Source organism: Anser anser, assembly GCF_964211835.1.
Source record: "Anser anser genome assembly, chromosome: 5".
NCBI classification, from domain to species: domain Eukaryota; kingdom Metazoa; phylum Chordata; class Aves; order Anseriformes; family Anatidae; genus Anser; species Anser anser.
Genome location: NC_139725.1, coordinates 1,263,871 through 1,286,501, shown reverse-complemented (window position 1 = coordinate 1,286,501; position 22,631 = coordinate 1,263,871). Strand labels below are relative to the sequence as shown.

At 36.0% G+C, this 22,631-nt stretch overlaps 1 protein-coding gene across 4 annotated transcripts in view; it reads left to right on the top strand.

Annotated features, from left to right (window-relative positions):
- FAR1 (fatty acyl-CoA reductase 1) overlaps nt 1-22,580 on the top strand; it is a 37,880-nt gene extending 15,300 nt beyond the window's left edge. For 3 of the 4 annotated variants that reach the window (XM_083836704.1, XM_083836707.1, XM_083836706.1), the window contains exons 3-12: nt 295-470; nt 3,048-3,227; nt 4,258-4,435; nt 5,459-5,503; nt 5,593-5,720; nt 6,289-6,356; nt 7,856-8,027; nt 15,639-15,768; nt 17,476-17,603; nt 19,691-22,580. In XM_083836704.1, coding sequence (XP_083692830.1) covers nt 295-470; nt 3,048-3,227; nt 4,258-4,435; nt 5,459-5,503; nt 5,593-5,720; nt 6,289-6,356; nt 7,856-8,027; nt 15,639-15,768; nt 17,476-17,603; nt 19,691-19,853 — 1,368 coding nt within the window. In that variant the 3' untranslated portion in view covers nt 19,854-22,580. The remainder of the gene's footprint in view (nt 1-294; nt 471-3,047; nt 3,228-4,257; nt 4,436-5,458; nt 5,504-5,592; nt 5,721-6,288; nt 6,357-7,855; nt 8,028-15,638; nt 15,769-17,475; nt 17,604-19,690) is intronic. The other variant, XM_083836705.1, reaches the window with a different exon arrangement.
- Nucleotides 22,581-22,631: the final 51 nt, after the last annotated feature.

Genomic DNA, 22,631 nt, shown 5'->3' with positions numbered 1-22,631 from the left:
ATTTTTTAAAAGTATACATTGAAATCTCACTGCTTTTCTGTGCAACGCATGCAATACTTCTGTTTTCACTGCTTGGGATAAAATGCATACAAACAACTTCACTGAATATGTTCATGGTAAGTCAGTAACATGTTGTAGGACACCTAAAACACTATCCTAACAGTACTGATTTTGAGAAATAAGGCAATATAGTTATATGTGGGCAGAAAATGTCTTTTATCTTCACTTATAAAACCTGTGCTTTTATCTTCACTGGCTATTAGTTTGAATTTTTAGTCCTGTTTTTTTTGACAGCTCTTTGACAGGTTGAGAGAGGAGCAGCCTGACTTCAAAGAAAAAATAATAGTAATTACAAGTGAACTTACACAGCCTGAACTGGACCTTAGTAGCCCAATCAAACAAAAACTTATAGACTGCATTAATATTATATTTCATTGTGCTGCTACAGTCAGATTTAATGAAACGCTAAGGTGAGTTTAAAATACTGTACTATCTAGTTTGGTAAGCTGATGGTATTCAGAGGGAAGGGGTAAATCAGGTGTCTGCAAAATCTTGCAAATATTCAGGCTGATTACTAATCTCATTTGGTTTTTGTGTGTCTGGTCAATTTAATGATTTCCCCTCTGATATTAACCTTTTCTCCCTACCTAAAACTTGCTATTGGGTGTTCATTTGCTTTTCATAAAAAGACAGAAGATACAGTATTTAAACCTGCTTTGCCAGCAGTTACAATACACTATTTGACATGGAAAAAAAAAATCACATCTTTTTAAAGCTTTAGGCAAAGACATCTATTCTTGGTGCTTAGAAGCAAAATAAATGATTTTTGTACTGTTATAGGCCCTTTAGTGTTTTTACTAAATTCCTGTACCTGAATTTCAAAGCCCTTTTTGAAGGGAAGCTGTTGAGAGAGACTTGAGAACATGTTGCTTTTCCAAGTCTTCCTAACATCACGTGTTGCTCTGATTTCTGGGATGGCTGAAGAAGGTATAAATAGTGTGTAGCTGTATGTACTGTGCTCACTACTTATATCGGAGCTTTCTTTGTGTAAGAGAACACAAACTATTCCTTTAGCTCCCCTTGTTAGAAAGCAAGCGTATGTGTTTAGAGGATGACTTTTCCCCAAAACTGGGGTGGGGTGGAAGCTCTAGTACTTGCTTTCTTTACTTGATGAACAAATAGTGAATTAAATGTTGCTCAGCCTTCAGAAAGTCCTCCAGTAAGAAGAATGCAAGTTTGCATTGGAGGGTGTAGGGAGAATTAGGTGCAGAGGGAGAAAGCTTAAAACTAACAAATGAATAACTTCCATCTTGTGCAAAGTTTATTAAGGAAATAAACAAAAAAGGATTCACAAAAGCAAGAAAAGATATTTGCTCTTTAGAAAAAATGACCTGATTTAGTGTTGAACCACTAGAATTAATAAACAATTTGGAGAAATGACTTTGAAAAATAACTCCAATTTTTATGAATGTAAAGCGACTCTTAAGTAAAGAAAATCTGAGTTGAGAAATATTTTGAGTTTTTAACATGTTGGCATTGCCTCTCTGAGTGCTGTACTGTATACTGAAATGACATAAGGTAGCCCATATTTATCGCTGTTTCATGGACCTTCAATGCTAGAGAACTGCCAGCCTGTTAAAAGTCTAGAGGGACTTAAATGCGATTGGAAAAACTGGTGGAAAGGTCTTGATACAGCAAGCTTCTGGCAGTTTACACTTTCCTGGAGGGCCTAGTACACTGTTTAGCAAAATAGAAAATCAGTTTCTTGGGAAGGATTTGAGGCCGGAGCACATAGCAGATGTGCTAGAATGGCTTTTTTTTTTTAGAGGAATCTTACAAATCTGAATATCACAGCAGCCTTCATATATTTATTAATGGAATTAATTGATGTAAAGTTCAAAGTATTTAGCTCAGGGTCAGTGATAGGAATAAAGCAAAATACTTTTGGCTTATTTTGGAACCCTTCCTGATTTGTATTGGCTGTGTGTTTCTATATCTTAAAATGATGCTTACAGCTATGATTATGAACTTCTTTCCTTTGACCTCTTCGAAAGAAGCACTGAAGACTTAAAAACCCCTTATTTTAGATAAAGTAACTTTTTCCGAGGTAACACTTCCTAGACTTAATTGCTTTGGGACAAGGGTTCCTTGTCCATTGCCCACCTAATGTTTTAGTAATAATGTGTGATAAAGAAGCCTTAAACTGTAACACCAATGCAAAGATTTTGATGAAGTTTTATTTAGCAGTATTCTTAAAACTTAGTTGATTTGTAAATTGTAAACAAGGCTAGTGCTTCTAATAAGTCTTTAGAGGCTGGAGAGAAGGTCTGAAATACATACAAATCATCATAGCAGTTGGTCCATTAGCTGTATTCTGATACAGTGCAAAATGTAGAGATACACCTTGTCTCTTCCAGTGTATTTAAGGAGTCTATTTTAATGAGAAGCAGTCAGGTTGGAGGGATGAAAGTGTGGATCTTGATTTTTTTCCTCCTTTCACTTTTTCTGCCTTCCTGTAATCCTGTTGTACTATTGAGTCTTGTGCTATCCTACATGAAGATCAATTTGCTAGCACCCTAAACCTTCATTCTGAGGTCTTGACCTAGGAAGCTCAAAGCTGCTGTTAAAATTGACTGGCATCTGTATCCTTTGGTAGCTATGTGTCCTTTTGCAGTTGTTCCATCACACTTTAGGAAACACTTACTGGATTAGAATTTAGCTTGAGCAGATCAAAGGTACGCTGACTTTGCCTGTTTAGTAACGGAGCATGAGGATGCCAATAAGAACAAGGTGAAACTTAAGAAAATTATCCTGAACACAGAGAAATTTCTAGGTGGAATGTGTCATCTTTTAAGTAGAAGGTTAGGATACTACTGTCCATAGTGTTTTTGGGGGGTGGAGGAGAAGGGGTTCAGAATGTTAGAATTACTGTATATACACCCACCACTGAAGCATTTAGGAAAGAATTAGGGGATTGACCAGTTATTTCTTTTTGCTTGCTGTTTTTGTTTTGCTTTCTACTAATCAAGTTTCTGTTTAATCAACAGAGATGCTGTTCAGTTAAATGTGCTTTCCACAAAACAGCTCCTCTCACTGGCACACCAAATGACGAATCTAGAAGTATTCATACATGTTTCAACTGCATATGCATATTGCAATCGAAAACACATTGAGGAAATTGTTTATCCACCTCCTGTTGATCCCAAGAAACTGATGGATTCTCTTGAGTATGTGTTGTTTTATCAAGTTACTTCAGTCTGTAACTACTTGCTTCCTAGTAATGAAGTACCAAACAATGATTAAGAAACAAAGATGAAGAAACTGGCTTATGGTGTTCTGTTGGTCTAACATATGGCTGATGCTACCCTTTCCTGTAAGGGAAATAGTCTAAGGTTTCATGGTTGCTTTTTAAGCTGAGCTAGATGTGGAACAGTGCTGAAAGAGGGAGATGCTCCAGGCTATTCCTGAAGCCTCCTGTATGCTGAGACTGGTGGCTCTTCAGCTCTATGAGGAGCTAGATCAGGAGCTATTAAAAACAAACAGAAGAAAGCTGCGCTGTTCCAAATGTACTGGTGCTGGTACTGTGAAGGACAGAGAGAGCTAAGATAGCAGCTCACCTTTGGCAGCAACCTTCACTACCTCCACCGAAGGCCATTGCAAGATGAGTCTGATATACTGAAATACTATTATTTAACTGCTCAGAAACAAAAATGTACAAGCAGTTCTGTTAGGTCTTTAATGTTGGTGCTTTCTGAATACCTGTGTTCTATGGATTTTTACTCTTAAATTGGATATTACTAGGGGAAAGTTACTTGTTCTGTATTGTCTGTACATTTGCTGTCCTGAGATCTTATCTAGTAGTCTTATTTAGTAGTTGTCAAGTCCTAAGTGAAATGGGACAAGTATGAGATGAGTAATGTAATTAATAATAATAATCGTATCTCTAAATCAGTCTGTTCCTTCTTCCATGTCATACAAAATCTTACCTCTTGTAAGGTAATCATTTTTAGTTTCATAATTATCAAGGTAAGGAAGACACTTTACTACTTATTATAGATGTAATTGCACAAGCATTAAAAATGAACTGAGGTAATGATAATACTTCTATGTGTTTGGTTTCCTGGGTGGTGTTTCGAAGAAAAGATTGTATTTTAATTGTGGAATTATTTTTGATTTATCTGGTTATCCTTTTTTCTTTGCTTTCCCAGTAAAATAGTATGCAGTAACTTACACTTGCCTCTTATTTTATTTTTGTAGGTGGATGGATGATGGCCTAGTGAATGATATTACACCTAAACTGATTGGTGATAGGCCTAACACTTACACTTATACAAAAGCCTTAGCCGAATATGTAGTACAGCAAGAAGGTGCAAAATTAAACACAGCCATTATAAGGCCATCTATTGTTGGTGCTAGCTGGAAGGAGCCTTTTCCTGTAAGTTGAGTTTTCCCATGACTCATGCCTGTAAACTGTAGCACATACTGACAGCTTGTGTATGTAGTGACCTTCATAGAGGAAAATCTCTTAAACTTAAAGCTGTGGCTTGACTGCTCCTGGGTAACAACTCTCATACAAAAGATACCAAATACAGCATTCGTATGTGGGAAGCTTGGGGGGATAAATTACTTCTAAGCATAGAACAATACATTTCTGTCCCAATGGGAGATACTATTTTATACACAAAATAGTTATACAGAATCTTGAAGGAAGAAAGGTAATTTAATCTATTTTCCCTCTTCAAGGTGCTTTGGTGTGTCAATAGCTGAATAGTACCATTAAGGAAACTGGGGTCTGCAGGACATAAAAATGTTTGGACTCCGCTTGTTTTAGTCAAGGCAGGAGATGGCAGAAGTTTTATGTACTTTGTTATATTGATATATAGTATATATGCTATATGCTTCTTCCAGTATGGGAGATAGTGCTGAAACAGCTTTTCCAGTTCAACGCTGAATATTTCTTAAGCACTTAAAAATACATTAACATCACATGCCTTTTTGAGTAGGTACAATGTACATATATGTCAGACAGTAAGTGTATAAATTTTAATTAAATATATAATGTTTAAACATTGGCATTGAAGTTGAGTGAAAATGTTTATGTGAAAATTAAAATAAAAAAAGACAGATAAACAGTTCTGCTGTTGACTGTTAAACTGAGTTGATGTGAGCTAGTGAAATATTTTCAACATAATGTATTTATGTAGAAAATACTTTGCGGTTTATTAACTAAGAAATAAGCAAGCCAGCTACTCATTTGGAGGGGCCAATGAAGCTACGGATGGATCTCATGTCTGAGTTGTAGCAAAATCTGATGATATAACAAGTTACTATGGAAGAACTTCATTTAGACACATGGAAATTAGTATTGCTCTCCTGTGGTAACTTGTCAAATTTTCACTTTAAACTGTTGACTTCACTACACTAACTAAAACCTTTCCTTCCTACCTGTTTGTGATAGGGATGGATTGATAACTTCAATGGACCTAGTGGCCTCTTCATTGCTGTAAGTAATGAAAAAAACGATTCTTCCTTTTGGAGGCAGCAAAGCTTCATGTGTTTTACTGGTGGGTCTTGTCTTTTTTCTCTTTTAAGGCAGGAAAAGGAATTCTTCGAACAATGAGAGCTACCAACGGTGCAGTAGCAGATCTTGTTCCAGTAGATGTTGTTGTCAATATGACACTGGCTGCAGCCTGGTATTCTGGAGTTAATAGGTACAGCAGGTGATGATAGAAAGTACTGAGTACTTTGAAGTGATGGTATTGTGCATTTTGATAAATCAGTCTTCTGTTGAACTTCTAATCAGTGTCCTGCTGTTCATCTAGGACAAAAGGGTTCTAAGGTTTTGACAGCATTAGTCCACCAGAGTGTAACTTAGGACAATGGCCAACATTTGACGATGAAGAGGAAGACATCACCTATGATACTATTGTATAAGCTATACCTGATTCCTTTTTTCCTGGGCCTCAGTGCAATCAGTATGACTTAAAATAATGTAAGCAAAGCCTTCTCTGGGGAAAAATATATACATTTTTTGTCATTGATGTATGTATATATACACACAGTTTATATATATACATAGTTATAATTATAAACTATCATATATATAGTAGTTAAAGATGGATTAAAATACTGGAAGGATTCAGGAAGCAAAAAACCTAATGTGAGGCTGACAACTTTTGCTTTATGTAAATAATGGTGAGGGTAAAGATAACTTTAGATATGGCTTTTGATGTGTTTTGTGTGTTTTTTTGGTCTTCTGATGTGCTCTTTGGTCTTTTTCCCCTCCAGGCCAAGAAATATCATGGTATATAACTGTACAACAGGTGGTACCAACCCTTTCCACTGGAGTGAAGTTGGTAAGACATATTTCTTTTTTATGAGCTTTAATAGAAAAATAAGATTAGTAATAAAAGCACAGGCTATAGTCTGTAGGTCAAATTTTATTTTTATAGTTGAAATTAGTATAACAGCCATAACTCAATTTTGCAGTGCATCATGCTTTTTCATTCTCTTCTGTTAATTTTCTCTCCTTGTAGAGTTATCGTTCCATTTTGTTCTTGTTTTTTTAATTCAATTTTTTTAAAGTATGGCAGAACTGATTTTTCTGCTTGATGCTTCAACAACTTAATCTGTAGAGTGTGGGTAGTGTGCAGAGAAAAGCATTGCTGAGAGGAACAGTACTAATGTTAGGTTTAATGCCAACCTTCCTGTAAATATATGGGTAAACAGCTCAAAATTGGGATTACTTTATACAGCTGCATAATTGAGGGTGTATGATAAGTTTTGCACTTGAAGCTTTTCTGTTGTGTCTAGCTTCAGTTAATTGTTGGTTGAGGTGGCTCTTAATCTTTAGATGGTTACATGAGACGTCCTTTATTCATGCTGAGGGAAAAGTAATCTTCTAAGAAGGTGTGGCCACCTATTTTCATCTTAGATATCCTGACTAAAACGTAACCCACATCTTAAGAGCTCTGTAATAGACTTTTATTATAAATAACAATGCAAGTGGGCTGGTATGGTAAACCTGTTAATTAGCTCTACATTTTTTTAGAAATAATTTCTCAGTAAAGATCATTATTTTTATTCTTTATCTCAAATGCTTAAATACCTGTTATTTCTGACGACTTTCTTCACCCTTTTACTTGCTTTTGCTGTCTTATGTATCTGTATTTATAAGCCTTATCACTTCAGCTGAAGTTGGAAAGTTGCTGGCTTCGTTTATATTGCGATTCTAATTGGGGTATTTAAAGACTTCCTGTAAGCAATGGAATGAAGTTACAAGAGATGATTACAAAGATAAAGTGAATTTTGATACATATGTACAGAATTTTTAGTTGTCAACGAGAGTTTGACCTGGAGTCCAATCCTAACTATTTTTTTTTAGAAAAGCTTAAATATGGATAATTTGTTGAATGTAACTTGAAATGCACTTCAGATACTTGCAAAGTCCTCAGTCTACTTTTTTAAAGTGTTCTTCATTTAAAAGATTAGAATAGCCTTCATGAAATACAGATGGATATTTAAATAGCTTTACATGCTATATAAACTGAAATTGCTGTGAATTCTCAAAATCAACTGAAGGTAGGGAAGAAGACCAGAAAGAGAAGCTACAGTAAAGCTACAGTAAAATATTCTGAAGATAAAGGTATAAAAAACTTTGATATAATAAGAACCAGTTTAACAGTATCTTAGATTTAAAGCTTATAGCTGTTTTAGTTTTTGTGGTTATTAGAAGAGTTAGGATGGTTACTTAAATAGCATACTAAAGTAAATATTGTACGCTGTAATGTACTTGGAAAACCATTGAACTTTACATGGTTACTATCAAAGCTGTTACGCAACTTTTCTTTCTCAGAATACCATGTAATCTCTACTTTCAAGAGGAATCCTCTCGAACAGGCCTTCAGACGGCCCAATGTTAATCTAACTTCCAATCACCTTTTATATCATTACTGGATTGCTGTAAGCCATAAGGCCCCAGCATTCCTGTATGATATCTACCTCAGGATTACTGGAAGAAGCCCAAGGTAATGGTGACTAGCTCTGTCTTCTCTGTTACTCTTACTTTTAAACAAAGCTATGCTTACACTGTGGTGTATATTGATTTCTTCTTCCCCTGAATGTTGTGTGACTAAAACTCACCTTTTCTATTTCTTTTTTTTCTCTCTGAGAGCAGGTCATTGAATTCAAAGTGAGTTTAAACTTTCTTGCAAAAATGAGGATGTTTTTTGTTGGATATTTTGTTTGGGGGGTTGAGTATTCAAGGTAAACAGAGTACAAGATATAGAAAATTATGTTCATTCTTGAATGATAAGTAATTAAAATGTTGATCCTTATCTTTTCCTACAGTAAAGCACCTATATTTGAATTACACGACAAATCCGTTAAGCAGTGCAGTAAGGCACCCTAGCATGAGTCTTTGTTCAAACCCCCTTTTGCATCACTGTCGGACCACAGTCTCCCATATATTGCCTGCGTTTTTTCACGATGTTTTGCTCAGATTGACAGGTCATAAGCCATGGTAAGAAGGACAGGGCTAAAAATATTTTGATAAGGTGGTGGAGATGAAGACAACATGGCATGGGTACTATCTAGACTTACTAACTATAAGCAATAACAATCCATTGACTGCATTTCTAAGAGATTAATGTCTGACTCACCAATGTTGTCCAAGATGTGTCTCAGGTCAGAATCCTAGTCAGTCATTAAACTCAGGGAAGTGGTTGGCATTAAGATTGTTGTTGCTATTATAAACTGAAAATGGAAGGGAGGCAGAGTAAATAACTGCAGGTTATTCCTGTAGATGATACAGGTTGATCTGGTATACTTTGTATCATCTCAACATTCCATTCAGTTTATAATAATTACACTACTAGCTGACTAACTTCTGAAGTGGTGAAAATTGCATAATTCTGCTAAATAGGCCAAACTAGATTACATAGAAAGAATATAAGATGTCACTGCAATCTGTTTCAGATTTGCCAAGCCATATGATCTTAACTCATTGCATGTATTATGTTTTCAAAAGTATTCGTCATCAGACTCTTAAATCTCCACTGTGGTGACAGTGTATTAATACAAGTGAGTATTCTTTCATTGTCCTGTAGTCTAGGTCTATCTTACAAGGAGGGGAAAATTATTTACTGCTTAGCACTGGATCAATAAAAGGAAGCAATGTAAGTAGTTTGCAGGCAAAAACTTCTAAACTGCCTTGGGTTCCATTGTTCCAAGCCTACTCAATAGCATAGCACTCACAGCAACAGTAGGGACAGACAGCTGTGCCTGTGCAGTTATCTCCACATTGAAAAGATTTAAGCTCTATGTATCAAAGGAAGGTATTAAGCATGAATTCCTAGCTTTTTAGGTGGTTCTGCAATATAAAATGTTCTTAATAAAAACTGATAGAAATTCCCTGATATATGTCAAGACTCCATCACTTGCACTTAAAAATAATTACACTACAAATATCAACCTGCTGTCTTCCAAATGGGAAATAATGCTGCCAGAATCATGTCAGTCTTTGGAAGTCCAGTCTTTTAAGTATTTGACCTATGGGAGTAAAACAAGGCTATAAATAAACACATTGTTTAGAACACTCTTAAAGGCATGAAACGTTGAATCTTGTTTTTTTTGCTTTTTCTGGAGTTCCTATTTAGTGTTCAAACACAATTTAAATCTTAGTCTGTACTAGTTCAAGAGGTGACATCAAACATGTATCTTCTGGCCTGTGAAGTATAAATTATGAGTATTCCTAATTAGTTTTATGTAGTAGCAGCTGAATAGGTTTCCTATCATGTACAAGATTTCAGGTTTGGAGGAAAGATGGGAGGTTCAACTAAATCAAAAAGTGATTATTCAGTTGCTAAGGAAGCAAACTGTAGCACACTTTATTCAGTTGCTTGGAATTAAAACTTTTTAAATTTGATGCCCAGCACGCTTACAGGAATGTAGCTTTCATTATATAGGGATTCTTTTCTTTAATTTTAAACCTTTTTAAAAAGAGCTTTTCTTTAAAAGAGTAATAGAAGGAAACTCTGATAGAGGTGCAAAGGAGACATGCAGTTTTAAATCCTAATGGGTTTCATGCATTATTTAATAATAGCAGAAAATTGAGCCAGATCTTTATTCTTCTGCTTTTTTCTAATTGTCTGGCTCAAAGTACTTTGAAACCTACTTTAACTGATAGGCTGGAGATGGCACTAGTATAGGGGTGTACTGCTGTTGCTGTTGTCATTCTGTCTGGTTGACCTCTGGTTTTAATTACCAAGTAGCATGCACTAGGAAGCTTCTAAAGCCTTGGGAACATAATTGCAGATTTTTGAGCTTGTTATAATGCTCTTCTGAGTGAAGGGCTAGCTTAATCTAAAATGTGACCTGTCTGCACCACAATTTAGCATGAAAAACTTGACCGTGTAGTAAAAAAAATAAAATAATTATGAAATCAGCACAAGCAAATCTGAATATTGTAGACCACATGAAGTCAAGTTAGCACAGTCTGCTGTCTGTGAATCTGAATACATTTCTAGGCTCTTTATTGCATATGTTATAAATGACTGAGTCCCAAATAGGATTGCAATCAAAGTTTACAATTTATTAAACGAATAGAGGCAAGCAAACAGCGCTGGATGTGCTGGGAGTCTCTGCTCCAGCAAGATGCACACCTGTTACATAAGACAGCTGATCTTTATGATCCTAGGCTAATACATCTTCATTACTACTTCTAGAAGAGGCAGGGTTATTATAATTGATTTCCGGAATCCGAAGCCCTCCCAGGGGTGCCTGCGTATCAGTCTCTGGTGGTCTCTCAGGGGTTGTTCATGTTGAAGGCTCATGGTCTTCCTCCCAGACTTTGCCTTTCAATCGTCCTTCAGCTCCCCCTTCCTCCTTATTTGGTAGTCTCTTGGCCGGATGTCAGAAACTACTGCACATCCTGTGCAGTAGTCAGCAGTTTTTCTCAAAAAATCCCTTTGTTCTATTATCACCTAAACCTGGGCCTCAATGTTAACCCTTCAAATTCCTTAGTGACATGAATTGCTAGACCATTCCTTACACGTATAATGTAGGAAAAACTAATCAGTGAAATTGCTGCATAGGTTGAATTGCACTATTGTCATACTGTCAGGATATTATACCGTCACTATATGAGAAACTCTTAGCAAATAGAACTACTTGGGTTTTATAACCCTTTAGAACTAAAGGAATATGCTCATAATTATTTAAAAAAAAAAAAACACACAAAAACTAAGTCTTCTGTTGAAGGGTTTGAATTTTTTTGGAAATGTAACCTATTGAAATCTTTATGCAATATGAAATTGTTCTGGTACACTGTACTCGTGGAAGCAGATAAAGCTTTTAGTGAGATGGAGAACTTATTTTTCATTGCTTTTGCATCTAGTGAAACATTGTTGAAGTTAACAATTCTCTGAGTAAGAGTTAAGGAAAATGAAGGAAGAAATAATGCATGTAATTCTTCCGAACATTGTAGATGGAATAAGTACAATAAGGATCGAAATAAGTACAATAAGGATTGAATGACATAATGAGGATTTAATATTTTAAACTACTTAAGTAGACTTTTGTAGTATTATGCCTCTATATAAATAGTGGTGATAATTCTCACTGTACAAGTTTGGCAGTGTTGTCAGTAGCTTGCTATATGTACTTAGTTGCATAGCAAAGCTTATTAATTGTCTAATATAAGGCATAGTTCTTGCCTGTAACTTTGCACAGGACTTATCACAGCAGAACCATCTCTTCTCAAAAGCAGCTCAGTGCGTTTGAAATCTTAAAGCCATTGAAAATATACACCCAGCAGGTCTTTCCAATTACTCTGGAAGAACAAGCACAGGGAGTACCACCTGAATATGACAGGGCACTTCTTTACTGTGAGGGTGACAGAGCACTGGAACAGGTTGCCCAGAGAAGTTGTAGAGTCTCCTTCTCTGGAGATACTCAAAACCCAGCTGGATGCCATCCTGCACAATGTGCTTTAGGTGATCCTGTTTGGCAGGGGGGTTGGACTAGAAGATCTTCAGAAGTCCTTTCCAACTTCAACCATTCTGTGATTCTGTAACAGAAAGTAACATGAAACATTGAAGCTCTAATTCATGTGTTTCTCCAGCAATTCATTTTCTGCTACTGCTTCTTAAAAAGCTTCTTAAACTACAGAGGAGGTAGAGCTGATGAGTGCAGGGAGGTATAAAGAGATCAATTCAGTTAAAGCTTCTTAAAACTTAACATGAAGCACCCTTGACATAGTCTCTGTCTTAGAAACCAGAAATGAGCGAACAGTATACTTTCATTGAATAGATGACTGATTTTTCCCCTTGCAAATACTTTGGAAAAAAGTTCTGCACTTACAGGAACAACAGAGTTGCTAGAAACAAAGAATTCCTCTTTGTCTTATACTTCAAAACTTACAGCTAAATAAAAACTTACCATTTGACAAATGTGAATACTTGTATCATATATCTTAGGAGGAATCTTAATTTTTTTTCCGACTGTCTCTAATGCTTATGCAAGGACTTGTGTATTAACAACACAGATCCTCTGAAGGATATCTTGTATTGGCTTCAGAACTTTTCAGCCTAGAAACAATAGATGGCGTAAGACTTGAAAATGTGTTGATAACCTTAAGCCAGGTTACTTTTTGTCTGCTACAGAAACATGCCCACCTAATTTATGGATACTTGATTTGTTTAACTGTTGCTTAAAACTCAATTTCTCTGTGCTTCTTGATTGGCTGTGTTTTGTGTGTATTTTGTGCTAATGGCAATAAGGGCTAGCTAGTAGAGGCAAAATTATACCTACTGTAGGTGAAAGCCTTGCATATTGTCACACTGGCTGACTGCAGCTAGTGTTCAGCTCCTTATGATCAGCAGGTCTGATTTTTCTGTCCTAAGCTTATGAAGGTGTGATGCAGTGTTTGATATTACACTGACTGGTTATATATAGTTTTGATATTGAAGAATTGTAGCTAACTGCTATCAAGTGTGTATATATAAATTTCAGGCTGAGAGAGAAAGCCTCATTACATACTTCTCACATTCTTCTTTGTCATCTGTATTTCCATTTGCAGGAGGAATGTGATGCTATTAAAGTTTGAAAATCTCTCTAACAAAACTTAGTTTGCTAGAATAGGTGTCCAGTAAATGACACTTATTGCTGACATCTCTGAATATAAGAGGTTGTCACCATAAGTCCTTTTCTTTTGCAAAGCGGGTGGGAGAGGGAAACGTAGTTTCATGTTGATTTAGTGCAGGCTACCAAGTTGTCACTGAGGAAGCTGCCCTCCTTTTGCCACATGTTCCTGTCACTTCTTTTGTGTCAGATCTAGCAGTTAAGAGCATGTAGAGACATTTGATTATTTTGGCTGATGAGAAGCTAATCCTAAAAAAAAAAAACCACACTTTTCTGATGAAGAACTTAATTATCTGGTTCTGTTGCCAGTCACTAAATACAATGTGAGACAGAATCTGCAGCTGAAGTAAAAGAATTGTCTTTAGCCACTTGGGTTGTGTGTTTTTTGTTTTGTTTTTTAAATCGGCTTATCTGTGTTCTAAAACCATACCCCTAAGTAGAGACAGCAGGATTCCCTGCAAAGGTTAGAGACTCTTCTTAGAAAAAGAACTAAAAATAATGTCAGGGGCTGGTAGCAAGCTCCAAATCTACACTTATTCAGATTTTCATTTATACCACTTAGTTTTTTGCAGGGATGCAAGTTTTCTTGTACTGAAGCAGTCTAGGCACTCTAACTAGAATCCAGCTATTCTTCCAGTTTAGCATAACAAACCGGAGAGGCACAATAAGTTCAACTACATTAAATAAACTTAAGACTGTCAGTGGACAGGCATCCACAGTGTCTAAGCATGTAGCTGCCATGTCCTATTTTGCATTATTGTTATCCAGGGCATTTTACTAAGTTGTCTTTCTGGCTATTCTGACCAGTGAGCTCTTTGTTTTGAGTTTATATTTTTGACTTTTTTGGACTTACATCTGTTAAGACAGTTGCTGGAGGATCATTCCTTTTTTTGGATGTTTAGTTCAGCCTTGTTAGCACTGGATATATACTGGACACAGTCTACATTCTTAATTATTTTTTGAATCGGGAACTCCAACTAAGCTCCTGTATAGCCAACTTGCCCAGCTGGGGAAACTGTAAATGAGTGTTAGTTTAATTTGAAAGCATCTAGGAATGTCTACTAACTGTTAGTCTAAAATTGGAATACAGTTCTTTAAGTATACTCCTGTGGAAGGTTTTAAGGAAGTGTTCATATTTTTTGTACTTCAAATACATATTGCTTTTTCAGTGGTCTTGGCCATTTGTAATACTCCGTTTCATGAGACTTAGAGGCAATTTCACTATTGCCTTACATAGTGAGATACCAGTCATTAATATTAGTCAATGTAAATGTTTGGAAGAGTTTCTGGGATTGTGCTGACTCCCCTACAAGTACGAATGTACCAAGGCAACTTCCAGAGAAAAATCAGGGAGTTATATTGCAGCTATGTATTTTATTGAACAAAACTTATCTTCAGAAAGCCATTTCCTGTTACTGCTGGGTTGTTCTGCTTTCTTTGCTTTTCCTATATGTCCCTGTGCTCTGCTTAAAATGACCATTGTGCCCTGCTGTAAGGATCAAATTGGAAGCAATTCTGTGAGATGGAAATAGCTCAAGCCCTGTAAGCAGAAATGTAATAGCATTTCATGTAAGTACTACCTAGTACTTACTGAAGCTGAGTGATCATATGTAGCTCTGTAACACTTGCAACGTTCCTACCTTTACAACAAGAAAATTCTTTCATCTAAGAGTGGATAACTCATGTTTTTTGGGTCTACTTCAGGTGTTCTGATCAAAGGGAAATTTGCCCAAATTGATCCTTATAACATAATTTCTCTGTATTCTGTGATATTTTTACAGAGTTGTCACCCCTGCATAATAAAGGATAATGGAAGGTTATTTTTGCATATTTTGAAGTAGCCTGGAACTGATCACCCAACTAGTGGGATATGCTATGGTTTATCTGCCCATTGAATAGAACCTGCTGTTTGCTGCAGTAACAGTAGGGATAGGGGGCAAAGCTGTATTTCTGGTTCTAAGCCTTGGTCTCTTACTGACCATAACAAATGAGTTTTCTTAGAGACATGGCCATGCGCAGTGTGCCAGAAAGTTAGGGAAACTTACTTCCTTGCTGTGTTCTGCACTGTGTAACTCTATTTTAAACATGTTCATCAAGTTAAATTGTTCAGTACAACTAGATGCTTGTTATGCTGAAGTGAAAAGTGTTAGGTATCACTGTCCTAAATTACAAAGAAAGGATGGTAAAATGCTGTCTTCTGTTGGCCACTCTTTTTAGAGAGGAAACTTACTGTTCCAATGTAGAATTAAAAAAAAAAAAGCTGTCCAGCAAGTTCTGCTTTCATATCAAGATTGGACAGCTAAAGTCCAGTAACATCTCACTTTCGACTGATAGGATATTTCTGTGTATTAATAACTTTTTTCATGGTTTGGATACAGAGTAGGATGGGTTATGTTGAAGGAGAGGTGCGGGGTTATAAAACTTATAATCCTCTTGTTTTACTTGTTTGAACTAATACTTACCACTGTAACCTCTACATTCTCATCCTTGGACTGTAGGATGATGAAAACAATATCACGTCTTCATAAGGCCATGATGTTATTAGAATATTTTACAAGCAATTCTTGGATCTGGAATACTGAAAATATGACTATGCTAATGAATCAGCTAACCCCTGAAGACAAAAAGGTAAGTAGCTGTGTGATATGGGGACAAAGTGAAATACAAACTAGCTGTTCTAAGATGACATGAATCAGTAATGCTGCTTACTGCAATGTGGAACTAAGCATGGTATTAACTCAGTTCTGGATAATCCTGCCACAGCCATTTGAGTATGCCAAGGTGTCTGTACAGGGCTGTGTTGTAAGCCGGATCAGTGATCTGATCAGAGATGAGGAAGGACAGGACCCCTTGAAGGAGGCTGTATACAAAAGATGGTTCTTAGGGTGGCTTGATCATACATGATCAGGTGTTGTCCTATATGTCAGCCAAGTAGCCAAGCTCTTACTGGTTTTACATGCATCATGAGTAAAACAAGGCTTTATTTCTTGACCACTATCTCCTTTTCCTGAGGAACAGGAGGTAGGTTTTGAGGGGCTTTTTTGTTTGCTTTTTGTTTCAAACTAGTGACAGCTTCTGTGTATGCTTTTCATGCTTTGGCAATACAGTTACCTGTTCTCAAATTCTCTCACTCATTGTGAACTAAAACTGCCCCATGCAGTGGGGAAGCATACCTAGAAGCAGGATGACAAAAGTCCTGAAGGTGGTTGAGGAAGAACAAAAACTGTTGTTGAATAGAGGACCTGAGTAAGAGTGAATGACACTTCTCATAAGAAATATCTTAATCTTCCTGCTGTTTCATCCCCTCCTCCCAGATTTTGATAGTTTTTCCAGAGTTACGCATGTTATTTTCTGAAACACAGTGGAACTGTGTATTTATTGTTGCTAACTACATTTTATATCATAAGCTGTAGTCAATTTCTGACTTGCCCTGTTTGGTGACATTTCACTATCAGCTTGTTCAAATGTCATTAAATACAGTATTCCTAGTAGTTAAGCATCAGACTTCCCATCTCTGCTCAGTGGATTATTTTTTTCTGCTCTTTTAACATGTCAAAGCTGATCCCTCTGAGCACTGCAAGACATTTAGTGGGAACATCCAACCTAGGAGGGATTGGGAACAACAGAGGAGTGAAACTTGCAGTAACAGTAAACAAGCTCTTCTATTAGCTTGCAGTTTCATAGAACAGTCCTATTAGGCAGGTTCTTACAGAGCAATGTTTAAGTATTTAGTTCAGAAACTGAGCTAGAGGTTTTATTGTCTTTGAGACTTAACTGGCTGCTGTACTGTAGTATTGTTTGAGATGGGGGTAATGGACATCAGTGAGAAACTGAAGTTGTGAAGTTACCGTAGTAACTTCCGCAGTAGATATTCTTATGACTCTTTTTAAAACATAGTGGTACAACTATAAGCACAGTTAAAAGAACTGCATCTCTATCTGTGAACTTGATACAGAGCAGTGTGCTTATTCTATAGCATGTGAGAATTATTTCCTGGCTAGAAAGGAAACAACAGAAAATCATTACTTCTAGAGTAGAGTTCTTTACGGAGAGATGAAATGTGAAACTAGCACACTTGGAAGCTGAGGGAAGAATATTACTCAAGAGGAAAAACAAGGCATGGAATGGTTGAAATTTGCAGGAGATTGATTGTATGAGAAGCTGGTGGTTTGGTCACAGATGGATCTAAATGTGAATCATTCTTACAATAAAGGACAAAAAATTTATCATTGCAACAAAATTAATCTGATAGAAAGGTAGTTGTTTTCTTTACATCTTTATCAGAAATGATTGACTTTCTTGGCAGTTAATAATGAAAGCTTTTATTTTATGCAGACTTTTAATTTTGATGTTCGACAACTACATTGGGCAGAATACATGGAAAACTACTGCATGGGAACAAAGAAATATGTGCTGAATGAAGAAATGTCTGGCCTCCCTGCAGCTCGGAAACACTTGAATAAGTAAGTGTGCATCTTATTTTCGTTTCTCTGTCCTTGTCAAGTTTTGCTTTTCCATTTTATAATTTACTGTTCTTTATAGCACTTGCCTAATTCCACCAGAGTTCTTCTATTCCAGGCATGTTGTCTAAAGCATTTTCTAATGCTTTAGTCAGATGCTATCTTTCTTTCATTTGTAGATCTTGCTTTGTTCTCTGTATTAATAATCCTAGTATGTCTGGGTTTATGGCTATAGCTCTGATCACTAGTGTATACTGGAATCCAGGTTTCTGATGTTACTTGTGTATGCTTTTTGGAACATCAAAAAGGTACACAGTAATACAGGGTCAGAATGGTTTGTTCAACTACGGTGGTTTAATACAACAATAATTTTCTTTTGGGAAGATTACTGCTGGAAACAGGCAAGTAAACAGGCATGGACTTTCCACCTCAGTGCAGGAAACTTTGATGTTGGTGCTGTAAGATGAAGTCTTTTAGCCTCTTATCTGTGGCTTAACTCCTCCAATTTGAATGCGTTGTAATTATTCAGAGCTTCACTGGCGTAGTTCCATTTGTTTTATTCTTGGGCGATTCATAAAGACAGTTGATAGTCTTTTTCTTTTTTCTCTTTAAAGAGTGAAAAAAGAACAATTTATCTTGTTCTGCAATATTGTTTATCTGTTATGCTGACAACCTGAGGGAAAGTGGTCTAAGTCATCTTCAAAAGAGATTAGCATGGCACAATCTCAGTGAGAATTTTGGCCAAACTTGCCAGTGTTAACCTTACAATAGCATATTCAGAGACACAGCTGTAATACGTGCTTGTAATATACACATGGTATAGCAACAAAGTAATCTGAGTATGTGAGAAATTATGGGTTTCAGCTAGATGTGTTGTAAGCCTGAATTACACGTTTGCAGGCAATTTTTAATGGGAATGAAGGTTTTCTGGATTTTCAGAGATTAATTTTGAATCTTGACTAGGACTTGACTGACAAAATTAGTGCTGATAGAAAAAGACTGAAAAAAGTGAGGGATCTAGAGGACTAAGTGAATATCCTTGTATGTTTACTTTGACTACATTTTTCCTGAATTCTCTTATGATGTGGCTCTTTTCAAAAAAGTAAAAAATGAATAAATTTAAAATCTCAAATATACTCTTTAAAGTTGATAATCTTTGATAATGGTGGGCATAGCTGAAGAGGTGTCCCCTTCTAGTTTTGGATTTAGATGCAGTTCAGAAATGCGCTGAACACAAGTGACATTCTTTGTACAAAGGATTGTGCCAAAATAACATGAGAAATAGTCTTATATTGGAATTGCAACTGGTCATCCTATGTAACGGAAGGCCTGGCTGTAATAACACCCGGTATGCCTGTACAGCAATGTAAGGCCAGTGAGTATTTTCTTAAAAAGAGCTGCCTTTCAAATACAAATTGTTATGGTCTACTGAACCAAAGATGTCACGTTCTTTTTAAGAAATCTGAGCAAATTCTGGTTTCAAGTCATCTTGGAGCTTCTCATTTTTACATGAGAAGATTGCTAAAAATCACAGATACCCTAAAACAGCACTTCCTTTTTCCTAATCCTTAAAGGATTTAGAAGGAAGGAGTTTAAAATTGCCATGGAGGCTATGAACTTTGCAGCTGGAACAATCTTAAACTTTTTTGTCAGCAGTAATAGATGTTTCTACAAATACGTAATTTTAAATACTTGGAAGGGAGCTAGGGTGAAATTAGCCCGGTTTTGGGTGAGTGGCTGTCTTGAGGTGAGTCAGTGTGTGACCTTGGCATTCAAAGGGTTTACCAAGCAACTATGAAGCAGTTGTATATGTAGTTAGCTACAAGGCTGGTTCTATTCCTGAATTTTCATGTTTCTCTTTGAGCAGTGAACAATCAAAAAGGCCTTCTCTGCTTGTTCTTCAACCTTCTCTGCTTGTTCTTCAACTTACTAGCTTACTTAATGCACTAACTTAATACCACTTTAATAAAGTATCCTGAGATTAATAGATGAACAAGTTAAATTCTACATTAGAAGTTATTTTAATGTTCTTTTCCCTGTAGTTCTTGGTACCTTGGCTTTTATGTTTTTTTTTCTTTTTCCCCACTTAGGTTAAGGAACATACGCTATGGATTCAATACAATTCTTGTGATCCTGATCTGGCGTATCTTTATTGCAAGATCACAAATGGCAAGAAATATCTGGTACTTTGTGGTTAGTCTGTGTTACAAGTTCCTCTCGTACTTCAGAGCCTCCAGTACTATGAGATACTGAAGAAGAGAATTGAGCATTAGGGCTTCTATGCATATGGTGGTTTAACTACACAAAGCCTGTAACGTAGTCATCTCATATTTTGTAAAAGCATAATTTCATCTTAAATTGGAGTGCAAAATAGATGGTATGGTATATGTACTGTTAGTTACATATCTTCCAGAAGACATAGAAAATAAAATGGTCAAGTGCTGGTCTGAACTGGTGTTAGACAAGCATTTAAATAACTTTAATTCATTGACATGGGGGGAGAGAATGTTTTAGACCACTGACCAACATAACTGTGCAATTTGGAACATTTTGATTGAAATCTGCCTTAACATACTTATTTTTTTCTTTTAATTTTTACACCACATTGAGGAAGGTAAATATTGTCATAGTAATTGCTAGTTTATTGACCTATTTATTTGAAATCCTAAAACTTCAAAGGATTTTGAGTTTCAGAAGTGTATAAATGCTGGTGGATCTCCTGGAAAAACTAGTGGAGGACTTCTATAATTTGTCTTTACTTTTGCCGCTTCTTCCCTTCTCAAAGTAGGGTCATAATGGTAACTACTTTGCTTTTAAAAGCAAAAAAAAAGTCTCCCTTCATTATGGAAAAGCCTTTTGTCCTATCTGGTTTTCAGAATGCACTCAGTGATTCAATTCTGTGATCAAAATTGGCACCATTCTATTTGTGTTTGTCAGCATGAGCAATTTGCTTCTCCAAAAGCAGAACTGATCCTATCATTGAAAAGATGAAAGGGAACATTACCATGAGGGGGGAAATATTCATTGACCATCCTTTTTTAATGATTTTTGTTGGGAATACAGAGCCAGCACTTGATTGTTACATTTCTGACTTTAAAAGGTAAATGTATTTAAGAAGTATTTATTATGCCTAGTTGATACTTGTATTACTGGTAACTGTAGTTGGACAAACTGTAGGCTTTCATTGAGAGATACCTGTTCTTAAATTCTAAGTAATGTTAGCAAATACTTCATGAATTTATAGCTTTTTAAAAACTGAGCTATGAAATTTGATGCATGGATAGACCATTGCATAAGCACACTCTCATCTCTGCCCCAATAAAACCCTTTTGTTTCACTGGGCAAGCAGAGCAAGAGGCATCTTGCTTCAAAATTTCAAATATGTTAACAGTTTTTCATCTATTACTTAGATTTCTTCAGATTTAAACCTAATAATTTAAACTGTTTTTTCTGTGTAATTTGTTTTGGTAGGTAAAACTCAGACAAATAACAAGTTGTAAGAAAAGCCTGAGTCCCTGTTTAAGGCAATACATAAAGATTCCTTGAAACTCCTGGTTGCACAGAATTCTGTTTGAGAATACTGTTCCTCTAATTGATGCACTGACAAGCACCCTTGCCCAGTGTTTGTTTATTAAAATCTATTTATACTGTATGTGAATACGTTCTTGGAATCTGCTTGGAAAGGCAAATAATGACTTAATTACTCAAGAGCTACATTATACTTGCCCTTGGTAGTTTTTCGTCCTATTTGAATTAAGTATGTAAAGAACTTATTTTGCTATTCTTGTGGAAACTTACTTTAAAGAGAACACCTTTCATGCAGGTGTATATCATTTTGAAAAGATAATGGCTTCCTTGTTGAAGCTAAGTATTCTGTAGTAAGTAGTTAGGCTGTAATTCCTTTTTAAAATGACCTGTGTGTGTATATATATAAAGCTAGCGATGGAAAGCCTGAAAGGTCTAGGACCACACCTTGTGTGAGAGACCTGACTGTGGCTGAAAATAAATTATGGCTTCTGTGACTGAAGATGTTATGCTTTAACAAATACATTAGGTATGCTACATTTTTAGTTACCTCCCCAAGCATCTTACTAGATCTGAAAGTATGCTTAAGCATTCCTGCACTGCAGACTTTTTTCAGAGGTGCCTACAATCCAATGATATCCCTCTTCCCGTGTTGGTATGTGACTGAAGTTTGCAAAAAAAAAAAATGCATCATATTCTGAAAATTATTTCTGTGAAGCAATTGACTTAAAATTTTTGTTCTTTATCACCATTACACGTGATACTTTTAATGTTGATTTGTTAATACTGGGAATTATGAAGCCAATTAATTGATTATTTCTGATCCATGCTACTTAGGAATCTATTCTGTTGAATGTGACTGAAGAAAAGGATTGCTTCAAATGTAAGGACACTTAACCTCTACTCTTTAAACACTTGGCAGTTTAGAAACCCACCTTTTTCTTTGGAGGTTGTGGTTATCTGTTGACTATTGGTATCTTAAGCTCATCAGTCGTTCTGTTTAATTGACAGTAGATTCAGTGTCACACTTATTACATCTGTTTTTTGTGGTCAGTCTGTGAAATTTCTATCTGAAGATAATGTTTTATTTCCATATCAGAACCCTGTTTTATTGCATTTCTTCGTAAGTATTTGCACGTAATGGATGTTGGTCAGAAACAGACTTGAACTTTGTTTTGATAGAGAAAGTTCGATTCACTATACTGACTAGCAAGTTACAGAAGGTATTCTAATTGGTTAAATAAGAGAAGCAGTTGAAACAAGAAACAACGTGGTCACTTAACAGTTACTGGTATTTAAATTTGGGACCAGGGAAAAACTGCTTTTTCCTGTAATGTTTTTCTGCTATAGGAACACATGTTTGGAAACAAATGCTAAATCTGTGAGCTTTTATAAGACAAACAGAAATATTGGGTGCCTTTGTTTGTAAACCAAAAATAAACAAATCCCATAAAAGTGTTGTTAGTGTTTGTTGTATTTTTACATGGTTTTAGTGTAATTTGTGGA